The sequence below is a fragment of the Giraffa tippelskirchi genome, chromosome 12, assembly GCF_054371585.1.
Source record: "Giraffa tippelskirchi isolate mGirTip1 chromosome 12, T2T-mGirTip1v1.2.pri, whole genome shotgun sequence".
Classification (NCBI taxonomy): domain Eukaryota; kingdom Metazoa; phylum Chordata; class Mammalia; order Artiodactyla; family Giraffidae; genus Giraffa; species Giraffa tippelskirchi.
In genome coordinates this window covers 142,968,641-142,981,725 of record NC_137286.1, presented here as the reverse complement: position 1 = coordinate 142,981,725, position 13,085 = coordinate 142,968,641, and the positions used below count along the sequence as shown (strand labels likewise).

The following is a 13,085-nucleotide window of genomic DNA, read 5'->3' as shown; positions in this document are numbered from 1 at the left end:
CATGAAATTAAAAGATGCTTACTCCTTGGAAGGAAAGTTATGACCAACCTAGACGGCATATTAAAAAGCAGAGACATTACTTTCCCAACAAAGGTCCATCTAGTCAAGGCTATGGTTTTTTCCAGTAGTCATGTATGGATGTGAGAGTTGGACTATAAAGAAAGCTGAGTGCAGAAGAATTGATGCTTTTGAACCGTGGTGTTGGAGAAGACTCTTGAGAGTCCTTTGGACTGCAAGGAGATCCAACCAGTCCATCCTAAAGGAGATCAGTCCTGGGTGTTCAACGGAAGGACTGATGTTGAAGCTGAAACTCCAATACTTTGGCCACCTCATGCGAAGAGCTGATTCATTTGAAAAGACCCCGATGCTGGGAAAGATTGAAGGCGGGAGGAGAAGGGGACGACAGAGGATGACATGGTTGGATGGCATCACCAATTCAGTGGACATGAGTTTGGGCAGGCTCCAGGATCTGGTAATGGACAGGGAGGCCTGGGGTGCTGCGGTTCACGGGGTCACAGTGAGTAGGACACGACTGAGCAATTGAACTGAACTGAAGGAAATATTGCTTATAATTGCACAAAATAGAAAACATGAGTAGAAACAAACATGTTCTTGGTTGCATTCTTTTTAAAAATTTGGGTATTTACAGTGGCATGTATTGAAGATTACTTAATATGATTACTAATATTGTATAAGAAAACAAGGTGACCTCTTAGACCTTGTGTATAATGCCTTAAAGGTCACATGAATATGTCCTGAATTATATAATGTTTCCTGTAATAACAGCTGTTAATGTCTTCAAAAAACCTGGTCCTTAGGGTAAAGTGTTGAAAGCTCTCAACAGAGAGTAAGAATCAACCACCTGCTTCAGTTTATTTTCTGTAAGTGTTCAGCTAAGCTTTTCTCTTAAAAATATGTTTTAATGTGACTGCAAGTGGTTGCCCCAGAACTCATCAAATCATAATTAGGTGATATGGATTTGTTAGATGCATTCTCATTTTCAAATATATATATATGGCAATAGTTAATCACAGAAGTAAAATGATAGGAATAAAATACAATGGCATAAACCACTTGATTAAAATCATACAAAATTGTGAATGTGTATGTATGTCAACGGTTGAGTTTAGTGGACATAACTTTGGTTGCTTTATCATAAATTCTCCTCATTAATAAATGTACTGAAATGGCCAATTCATTCTTAACACAATTTAATAGCATTTAATTTGTACCTTAGTAAAACTGAGGTGCAAATTCTGGCCTAATTCGTTCATTAACTGAAACTAATAATCCTTGCCAACATCATACTGATATTGCAAGGGTAATTCATTTTAGGGTTATGAAAGATGATACTAGTATTATTTAAGCTTGCCTGTGTGACCACTACAGACCCCCTTTAAACAGGAATCCTCGTTATCTTCAATGACTGATTTCAACAAGCAAATCAATCAAATATATATCAAAAGCTTATTAAATCTGAAACTCAACATGAAGTATTTTGAGCAATATGAAGATGAATAGCGGGTATTACTAGTATTTAAGGGGTGTTTAATTTAGTTGAATCACTTTGGCTGCAATGAGAAATTCACAAGTCACTTATTTCTCAAGATTTCATTCCAAAATAATCAGGATTCTTTATTGAGAGAAACAGCAACCAAGATTTATTCACCTGGAATGAAGCTACTAGAGCCATGAACTGTTAGGACACTTTATTATAATTTTTACAAATTGCTGGAGTCTGAGTGTGGACTATAGCGGAAAAGTGAGAAAAATCTCAGGGCTGCGGTATCTGGGGGACCTTGGACTGTCTACCTAAGGAGTTTCACCAGCTTCTCCTAATAAATATCCAAGGAAAGTCCCCTTCTGACTGTGCCCAGGGAAGAGAAGAGTCAACACAGCAAATCCAGAGACTTCATATCATAGAGGCCTTCTGAGCACAATACTGACACACTATCTCAGCTCTAGGAAGGGAATTCTCCCCACCCTGACCCCCTCCAGTCACCCTCTATTGTGCAAGAGAGAAAATGTGAAGAAATAAAAAACATACTCAACAGGCAATAAGACATCACAGAAATAAAGTGTGACTGCTACAGCCAGGAAAGGGTTTCCCAGGTGGCTCAGTGGTAGAGAACCCACCTGCAATGCAGGAGATGCAGGTTTGATCCCTGGGTCGGGGAGATTCCCTGGAGAAGGAAATGGCAATCCACTCCAGTATTCTTGCCTGGGAAATGCCATGGACAGAGGAGCCTGGTAAAAAGAGTGGAACACGATTTAGTGACTAAACAACGACCATGTCCCAAATACATATATTGATTTTGCCTATTAGTGCCAAATTCTGTATTTCTGTGTAGCCAAGGGTAATATAACTGATAAAAGATTGCACTAAGTATCATGTAAAGCTTTTTCATTTCAAATGTTTTATCCTGCTAGCCTATACTCTTTCAAACTCGAGTTTTAAATAAATATTAAAAAAAAGAAATCCCTGTGTGCAAAAGAAGTGTGATTTTCTGTCCATCACCAGTATCATTCTATGCCTTCACTTACTAAGAAATTTAAACAACAAACACACAATTGTAGACTGAAGAGGATTAAACTGACTTTCACATTGTATTTTGCGTATTTTTTTTTCTCATGCTAAATGCTGGGCTGGATTAAGCACAAACTGGAATCAAGACTGCCGGGAGAAATATCAATAACTCAGATATTCAGATGACACCAACCCTTATGGCAGAAAGCCTCTTGATGAAAGTGAAAGAGGAGAGTGAAAAAGTTGGCTTAAAACTCAACATTCAGAAAGCTAAAATCATGGCATTTGGTTCCATCACTTCATGGCAAATAGATGGGGAAACAATGGAAACAGTGACAGACTCTATTTTTTGGGCTTCAAAATCACTGCAGATGGTGACTGCAGCCATGACATTAAAAGATGCTTGCTCCTTGAAAGAAAAACTATGACAAATCTAGACAGCATATTAAAAAGCAGAGACAATACTTTGCCAACAAAGGTCCGTCTAGTCAAAGCTTTGGTTTTTCCAGTAGTCATTTATGGATGTGAGAGTTGGACTATAAAGAAAGCTGAGCACAGAAGAATTGATGCTTTTGAACTGTGGTATTGGAGAAGACTCTTGGACTGCAAGGAGATCCAACCAGTCCATCCTAAAGGAAATCAGTCCTGAATATTCATTGGAAGGACTGATGCTGAAGCTGAAACTCCAATCCTTTGGCCACCTGATGCGAAGAGCTGACTCATTTGAAAAGACCCTGATGCTGGGAAAGACTGAAGGTGGAAGGAGAAGGGGACAACAAAGGATGAGATGGTTGGATGGCATCACCAACTCAATGGACATGAGACTGGGTGGACATGAGTTTGAGTAAGCTCCAGGAGTTGGTGATGGACAGGGAAGCCTGGCATGCTGCAGTCCATGGGGTCGCAAAGAGTCGGACACGACTGAGAGACTGAACTGAACTGATGCAATACTAGGTGTAAACCATGCAATGAAATTCACTGTTTCGTGGGGTGTTTTTTTTTTTCCTTTTTTGCAATTTCACGTATAGATCTGCCTTTCTTATCATACAATATTCCCTTTCATATGTATACTCATTGCTGGTTTTGCATTAGGTTTGGCAACATGAATACTATGGAGAAGGAAATAGCAACCCACTCCAGCATTCTTGCCTGGAAAATCCCATGGACATAGGAGCCTGGCGGGCTATAGTTTCTGCGGTCTCAAAGAATTGGACACCACTGAGCACACAATAAAATCTGAAGTGAGGAAAAATATAAAAATTTCTGTTACCGGAATTTCAGTGAGTACAAATTCCATGGCCTTTTGTTGTAAAAGTGGATTTGTGCAGAGTAATTTTAACTTTCTTTCTGATGTTTAGGGGTACCTCCAACTATTCGATAGTATGAATGAATAAAGCAAACAAAATGGAATATTTATACATAACTTACAAACACATTCTTCTGTTTAACTATTATACTATATAACCTAAAAATGAATTATGCTGTGATTTAGCCTGTATTTAGAAATCTTAAAATAAGAAAATATTTCTTCCAAATACACATGTTCTTGGTTTAAAACTCCATGCATCTCCTGAATCTGGGATATTAAAGCCTTACACCTTTAATCTTTGTTTAAATTTCATGTATTATTAATGAGTTCCCACATTTATACTGTCATTCTAAATTATCTTTACTTTATAAGCACTCCTTGTTCAAAGTGATTCCAAAATCCACAATCATTTCTTATTTTGCCCACCACTCTATGACTATATTGAATCCTCTAAGAATTGTTGATAGGAATAAATATAATTTTGTATACAAATTGCCTAAAAAGCTTTTAAATGTCACAACATTTTGTATGTTTCCCTTTAAATGATGTTTTAATTATGTGAGCGCTACCTGACAGGCACAGAAATATGCCAACCTGCAATAACCAGGGGTAAACTGGCAGATAGATATACCTATGCCCAAGAAAATGTTTGACGTCAAATTTACAATTTGGTTTTTATTTAATAAATATAAAATAAACGTTATGTGTGTGATGGGCAGCATCCTTAACAAAAAGTCATCTTCCATTTGTCCATGTCTTACATGTAATAAAGTTAACCCCAAAACATTCCTGTACTGAACTGGCTTCCAAAAAGTAGAGTGACTTTCATTAGTTTAAGAGCTCTTAATGTTATTTGTTTTTATTTCAGTGTATTAAATTGTATCATTAATACCTATTTCCAGTTAACTTCTAAGGCCTTTTGAACAGAGCCTGAGTTATTCCTCTCCATTATCGACTCATGTGATCTGTTTAGGTTAAAATCTTGCTACAGTCACACAGGGCTCTTTTGTTGTTGTTCAGTCGCTAAGTTGTGTCTGACTCTTTGCGACCCCATGGACTGCAGCGCCCCAGGCTTCCCTGTCGTTCACTATCCCCAGAGTCTGTTCAAACTCCAGTCCACTGAGTAGGTGATGCCATCCAACCATCTCATCCCCTGTTGCCCCCTTCTCCTCTTGCCCTCAATCTTTCCCCATGAACAGGGCTCTTTAGTATTTCCTAAATAGATCGCTTTTTGTCTCCATTCTTACGCTAATGGCTATGGATATCTCATACTGTGAGTTAAGCACCCTCTTGATACATGGTTGTCAGCTCCATGAATTCTTCCCCAGGTCGCGTATGTATAATGTATGCTTCTAGATGCTTTCCTTTTTCTCCACTGTGGTTCCAAGTCTGCTTTCCATGGAGGAGGAAAAAGAGCATTGGTGAGATTTAGGAACTGCATGTCTCCTGTTAGCACATTCATCATGTGATTCTGGACACGTACTTTGATATCTCCCAAATTCAGTTGTCTTATCTATAAGGTGAATATGTTGAAAAAGATCACCTGGAAGTCTCTGACCCATGCCCCAAATTCCATAATACCAAGCAGTTCTGGGCTGCACAGAAGCAGATCTGCTGTGTTCTGACTTTTGGTTTGTTTATTTTTGTCATTCTCGCTGTGCCTGACACATATACTAAACAGTCTTAATTAAATAAATGCTTGTGGAATAACCTTATTGCATCAAGAATCTTCCTGGGAATGACTCCATCTAGCAAAATGAGTGCTGAGCGCATTTGTGTGCTGAATTCCCCCAGGTTGCAGAAACACCGTGGCCCCTTTGAGTCTAAAGCATTTAAGAAGTCAGAAGTCCAAGTCACTCAAGTAACTCGAAACTGTAGTATTGAAAAGTGAGTTCAGATCTCTGTTTCTACCATGAGTAGATGCTGATGCAGAAACTCACTTCATGCTATTTCCAAAAGTAGAAGCAAAAACAAAAACCTTTAGCATCTTCAAAAAGAGATGAAAAACTTAGCATCAAATATTAACAATAAGGTTGGAGCCTATCCTTCATCACAACCTAGACTCACCAGCAAAGAAAACAACAAATAAATACAGAAGAAGGAAGAAAAAGATTTAATTCATTTAAAAAATAAATTTCACTCTAAATCTAGGTTTTATTCTTGATTTTTTTTATCTTTTTAAGACATTTCAAAGGGTGAGGTGGCAAAAGTCAACACGATTCCAGTAAACATTACTTAATGTCCAGAAACACCAAAGAAAGCTCACAAGATCAAATACGGTTTATAATTTTCATGCCTTCCACTCTATCATCCACCAGTTTATTTAATTTTTTTCCCCATCTCATATCCAAGAGAGCCCTGGGGCTTCAGCCAAATGCTGCCTGGATAAGAAGTTCTTTGTGGCTTGAGTGAGTTGCATCATTTTTGAGCTATCTTCCATTCAGCATGCCTCACGCTCTCGGGACAGTTGAAGATAGATGGGGGTGTCAGGCTGCAGTAAGTTAGACATTAATCCACGCTCCCACTGCAGTGACAGTTAACTTTCCTTGATGGGCGATGTGAAAGAACCATGATGCAAGCGTGTAGATTGCCCGGCTTTTTCTATTTTTCACATGGCTTGCTAGCTCCTCTTGAAATGATGAGAGGACGCTTACTAAAAATCCATCCAGCAGGAAACAGGCTCTATTTCACAGGTGGTTACTGTTCTTTCTTTCAGTGACATTTCCTTAGGCTTCAGGTACATTTTAATTTTACTAAATATTCAGATAGACTATTTTTCATCTATCTAGATGGAGGTATTTTTTATCCTCCATGAATCCAATGTGTTTCCATTCATAAGTCACATGCAAACGTTAAAGGCAAATGGACTTATTTCATTTTACTACTTATTGTATAATCTACTGCTCTGCTCTATCTTTAATTGTATTTATATGAATACTGATGTGAAGTTAAATGCCATGGTTGTAGTCGAATCATGTACAACATCACTTTACAACAGTGATATCGCCTTAGTTTAATTTTTCCCCTTTGTTGAATCAAACTCTATTTTTCTATTGTGTCTATATTTAAATACCTGAATGCATTTAACATTAAATACCAAAGATTATTGCCTAAGGCAGAGAACAATTTATAAAATTTCAAACGTAACACTAACTCCTATACAAAGTCTAGCTGTGAATATTTAATATACTAATCATAATAATAATTAAAAGACTGAGCGTATCCATGTTATAAAATCTGAAAATAAATCAAAAGAAAAAAGCAAAGTTGGTTAGACCAACAGTGAGTTTTGAAGCTAGGCCTCTAAACTGAGAATACTTGACTGATTTTTTTAAACATTTTTTCAACTCTTTAAGGCATTAGGTTTTGGCTTCCCAGGTGGCTCAGTGGTAAAGAATCAACCTGACAATGTGGGAGACACAGGAGAGGTGGGTTCAATCCCTGGGTTGGGAAGATCCCCTGGAGGAAGATACGGCAATCCACTCCAGTATTCTTGGTGGGAAAACCCCATGGACAGAGGAGCCTGGCTGGCTACAGTCCATGGAGTTGCAAAAGGGGTAGTCATGACCAAGAGACAGCACACACACAGGCATTAGCTTCTTTTGCTGTTTATGACATAGAAATACAGCCCTTTTGAAGCTACATTTGAGCTTCCCTGATGGCTCAATGGTAAAGAATCTGCCTGCAATGCAGGTTCAAGATGCCAGTTCGACCCCTGGGTTGTGAAGATCCCCTGGAGGAGGAAATAGCAACCCACTGCAGTACTCTTACCTAGGAAGTCTCGTGGGCAGAGGAGCCTGGCAGGCTATAGCCCTGGGGGTTGCAAGAGTTGGTCACCACTTAGCGACTAAACCACCACCCACAGGATACAGCCTTAAGCACAAACTGGTTTAAACCAAGGAACCAATCTGGCCAGAAGGGTGGAATCATGTAATTGACCAGTCATGGGGTATTTAACTCCTATTAGTGCTGGAGGGTCAGGTCCGCTGCACTAAATAAACAGATCAGGCCTGGTTACCATAAGATGGAGGAGGAGTTGATATCAGTAGTGGGTGGAATGATGGCCCCTCAAAAGCTATGCCCAATCTCAGAATCCGAGAATGTGATCTTATTTGGAAGAAGGATCTTGGCAGATATGATTATGTTAAGAATTACAAAATGAGATCACCCTGGGTGGATGATCTGGGTGGATCCTAGGTCCAAAGTCAAGGAAGAGAGGGAGACACAGAAGCAGAGGAAAGGGCATGTGCAAACTTGAGACTGAGACTGGAGTCATGCAGCAACAAGCCAAGGAATGCCCAGAGCCCCAAGAACCGAAGAGACCCACAAAAGGATCTCCCCTAGAGCCTTCGGAGGGAGCACAGCCCTGACGTCACCCTAATTTTGGACCTCTGAGCCCCCAAAACAACAAGGCAATACATTTCTGTTGTTATAAATCACCAAGTCTGTGGTCACTTGTGACTGCAGCACCGAATCAAATACAATATGCAGACAAAGACTGAGCAGATGGGAACTTCGAAATTACATTGTCTAACTCTTCCTGAAATTCTTTTGGGATTCTGAATAAAACTGCATTTACTTGAAAATAAATTTTGGAAGTAGTTAGGGAGTTTGGGATGGTTATACAGATAATTCTATATTTAAAATGGATAACCAACAAGGACCTACTATATAGCACAGGGCCCTCTGCTCAATATTATATGGCAGCCTGGATGGGAGGGGAATTTGGTGAAGAATGGATACATGTATATGTATGCTGAGTCCTTTCGCTGTTCACCTGAAACTGCCACAACATTGTTAACTGGCTATATCCCAGTGCAAAATTAAAATTCAAAAGACAAAAGCTCTTACAAAAACAAATAAATTTGGGGAGGATTGACAATTTCCAAGTGTTAATTTAGAAAAGTGGAATTTCTCCTTATTCATGCAATTTTTGATATTGTGTCCCTAAATAAATTTTATAATTTCCATTATGAGCATCCTTCCTTTTTATTGGTAAATGTTATCAAATATCTTTTTTCTATTTCCACTTACAATCTGTCTTAGAAGTTATAATTGAATTATTTGGGAAAATTATTCTGTCTTCAGGCCCCACATTACTTTTAATATTTATCATATCTAAGTCTCTTTATATATCTTACCTTTGCAAACAATAATATAAAGAGGAGTGAAAGAAGAAAATAATCAACATTATATTAACAGCACTCACAAGTCACAATCACTTAAAATTATTTACTATCAAAACCTATCATGTGTCTGGTTCTCTTTCACTCCTGAACATGGAGGATAAAGCATCCTGTGCTTTCTAGCCTTATCTAAGTCTCAGTTTTCTTATCAATTCAATTTTCTACTTCCCTGACTTGATTGCTCTATATTAGCTTAGGATAAAAAAATTAAGAATTAAATTCTGCTAAATATAAGACTATATGGTCCTCTATATTTGTGGCTTGCTAGTCATAGGCAGAAAAGGTCTACATGTCTCAGATCAGTTCAGTCATTCAGTCATGTCTGACTCTTTGCAACCCCATGGACTGCAGCAACTCTGGCTTCCCTGTTCATCACCAACTCCTGGAGCTTACTCAAACTCATGTCCATTGAGTTGGTGATGCCATCCAACCATCTCATCCTCTGTCATCCCCTTCTCTTCCTATCTTCAATCTTTCCCAGCATCAGGGTCTTTTCAAATGAGTCAGTTCTTCACATAAGGTGGCCAAAGTATTGGAGTTTCAGCTTCAACATCAGTCCTTCCAATGAAAATTCAGGACTGAATTCCTTTAGGATGGACTGGTTGGATCTCCTTGCTGTCCAAGAGATTCTCAAGAGTCTTCTCCAACACCACAGTTCAAAAACATCAATTCTTCAGCACTAAGCTTTCTTTATAGTCCAACTCTCACATCCGTACATGACTACTGGAAAAACAAAAGCTTTGACTAGATGGACCTTTGTCGGCAACGTAATGTCTCTGCTTTTTAATATGCTGTCTAGGTTGTTCATAACTTTTCTTCCAAGGAGCAAGAGTCTTTTAATTTCATGGCTTCAGTCACCATCTGCAGTGATTTTGGAGCCCAAAAAATAAAGTCTGTCACTGTTTCCACTGTTTCCCCATCTATTTGCCATGAAGTGATGGGACCAAATGCCATGATCTTAGTTTTCTGAATGTTCAGTTTTAAGCCAGCTTTTTCACTCTCCTCTTTCACTTTCATCAAGAAGCTCCTTAGTTTTTCTTCCCTTTCTGCCATAAGGGTGGTGTCATCTGCATATCTGAGGTTATTGACATTTCTCCCGGAAATCTTGACTTCAGCTTGGGCTTCATCCGGTCCAGCATTTCTCATGATGTACTCTGCATACATGTTAAATAAGCAGGGTGACAATATACAGCCTTGATGTACTCCTTTCCCGATTTGGAAATAGTCTGTTGTTCCACGTCCAGTTCTAACTGTTGCTTCTTGATTTGCAAACAGATTTCTCAGGAGGCAGGTCAGTTAGTCTGGTATTCCCATCTCTTTCAGAATTTTCCCCAGTTTTTTGTGATCCACCCAGTCAAAGGCTTTGGCATAGTCAATAAGCACAAATAGATGTTTTTCTGGAACCTTCTCCCTTTTTCAATGATCCAATAGATGTTGGCAATTTGATCTCTGATTCCTCTGCCTTTTCTAAATCCGGCTTGAACCTCTGGAAGTTCACGGTTCACGTACTATTGAAGCCTGGGTTGGAGAACTTTGAGCATTACTTTGCTAGCATGTGAGATGAGTGCAATTGTGCAGCAGTTTGAGCATTTGTTGGCATTGCCTTTCTTTGGGATTGGACTGAAAACTGACCTTTTCCAGTAGTATGCCCTATATCTATATCCCTATCCCATCCCTATTCTCATATTATTTTGAGAGTTCACCTTCAATTCATATTTATAAGGTACATTTATAAGGTACATCATTATAGTTACATTTATCAGAGCTCTTATTACTTATAGCAGGGTTTCTGAGCAGGAGTATTACAGCCATTGGGGATAAGACAACAATATGTTGTTTGAGGAACTAGTACCTAAATGAGTAAAAAAGAAAAGAAATAGTTAAGAAAACCAAGTATTCTTAGTGCACATATCTAGTTCCAAAACTCATGGTTGGCTGAAATAAACAACTTTTCTTCACTCTAGTCATTGCTTTTGCCCTTGGGGCCCATTCTCTCCTTTATTATTTGTCTCCAATCAGCTTGATCATCCTCACAACTCATGATTTCCCCCTATTATCCTGGAAATCCACAGCAAGCATGTAGTTGCTTCAATTTCAAAATTACTGGGCCCGTCTATAGAAAGGACTCTTTCTTAGCCCAAATATACATGTATATAGAGAGAAAGTATCATGTATTTTATTCATCTCAGTGTACTTTCTAGTATTTCTTGTTTTTCCTGTTTTGACTCACTGTTTTCTTTCTGCTGTTTTGGCTGTGCTGGGCCTTTGTTGCAATGCTGGCTTTTCTCTAGTCTGGGGAGTGGAGGCTACTCTCCAGCTGTGGTGCTCAGGTTTCTTATTGCAGTGGTTTCTGTTGCAGGCTCTAAGGTACACGGGCTTCAGCAGTTGTGGTACACCAGCCCAGTAGCTCTGTGGCATGTGGGATTTTCCCAGCCAGGGATCAAACTTGCATCTCCTGCGTTGACAGGCAGATTCTTTACCACTGAATCACCAGGGAAGCCCGACCCATTGATATCTTAAGAGTGTATTATTTAAATTCCACATACCTGTAAATTTCTCACATTTCCTTCCGTTATTTATAATTTTATTCCCTTGTAGTTGGAGAACAACTTTGCATGATCTCAATGCTTTTAAATTTATTAAGGTCAAAAATATTATGTCTAAAGGAAAAAAAAAAATCTGTACTTGTGCAGTCCTGTTTAGAAAATGATTAACCAAACTTCAGTGAAGGGTCACGTCTCTTATGGGGACTCAGACTTGTGTCTACACTGATCAAGAAGACAGTGACAGAGGGCGTACATTATAGAAAGCCAAGCTGCCTGCCGAATTTGTGTTTGATTATACCGTTCATTGCTTTCAGTATCAAACCACAAACTATTTATGAGAATTATATTTCATGAGTCATAAAACTTAAAATTGCTGATTTGTTACTTAAATTTGAATTATTTTAATTAGTTTAATACCTTGTGAATATCAGGTAATATTTATCCCACTAGCATCACACTTTATAATAAAAGAAATCATGTCCTTCTTTTTTCTGTCTGCCCCAATTTATTGTTATTGTTATTAGAGTAAAAAGAGTTTGGTCAAATGACGTAACATGAAGAACACTATGTTGAAAATATTGGAGATAACGTCTTCCAACACTTCATTCCAATGAGTTTAAATAAGAAAATAGCCTCAATGATTTTTTACAAGTGCACACATGTGAGATGTGAGGTTAATAACAGAGCAATGTGGTTTATTCAAAAACAGAAATAAACTGTCTCTCGGTTCTATAGTTTCTAGAGGAAATCACTTACTTCATGCTTCTATACCTTCCACCCATGGTGAGAAGGGTATCTGTGTTCACCACTATACCTAGACTTACACAGGCAAAAATGTAATATAGCTTTATACACTCTCTACTGGTAGAGTTTTAAAACTGGTGATTTGCTATTTACTCTTTTGAAAGCAGAGGTGAAGTTCACATATCTCTAGACATCTAATTCATCACGCTCAGCTCCTTCATCACTTGGCTCAGTCGCTAAGTTGTGTACCTCTCTGTGAGCCCACAGACTACATAGTCTGCCAGGCTCCTCTGTTCATGGGATTTCCCAGGCAAGAATACTGGAGTGAATATAAAGACCTTTTTTGTATCTCCCAATCCCTTAATGTAAAATACAATGCAAGAGATCTTACAAGGTCTTTATCTCTACTTACCCTTCTCATCAGAGTTGTTAGTGTTGCCACTTTAATTTTTCTTTAAAAAAACAATTATATTTTAGCCTCCTCAATTTATTCAATCAAATGGAAGAATCAGCATATTTACATTTTTTTGCTTTTAATTCCATCTTGGATGTGTTTATATCATTTTTCTTCTACTGGAAATTGGTTTCTTAGAATTCGCATTGCCAGTGATGATCTTCCCAAAGTGTGACAAATTCATCAGGAGCAGTGAAGCTACAGACCTCTGTTTATCTCTCTGGAGTCTTGTGTTGCTTGAATTTTACCAGACAATTTCTATCAATATTATCCCCTCTTCCCACTTTTAAGATTTATCTTACATGTATCTAGCATTTTT

General features: G+C 38.4%; 1 protein-coding gene across 7 annotated transcripts in view; it reads right to left on the bottom strand.

Moving 5' to 3' along the window:
* LOC145530572 (uncharacterized) overlaps positions 1–13,085 on the bottom strand; it is a 414,567-nt gene that overhangs the window by 329,795 nt on the left and 71,687 nt on the right. For 6 of the 7 annotated variants that reach the window (XR_014071907.1, XR_014071906.1, XR_014071905.1 and 3 more), the window contains one exon: positions 2,137–2,247. The exons of the other annotated variant lie outside the window; for it this stretch is intronic. Coding sequence is in view for 2 of the 6 variants with exons in the window: in XM_081552134.1 (XP_081408260.1) it covers positions 2,137–2,247 (111 nt within the window). In the remaining 4 variants the exon portion in view is untranslated. The remainder of the gene's footprint in view (positions 1–2,136; positions 2,248–13,085) is intronic. 7 annotated transcript variants of the gene reach the window in all.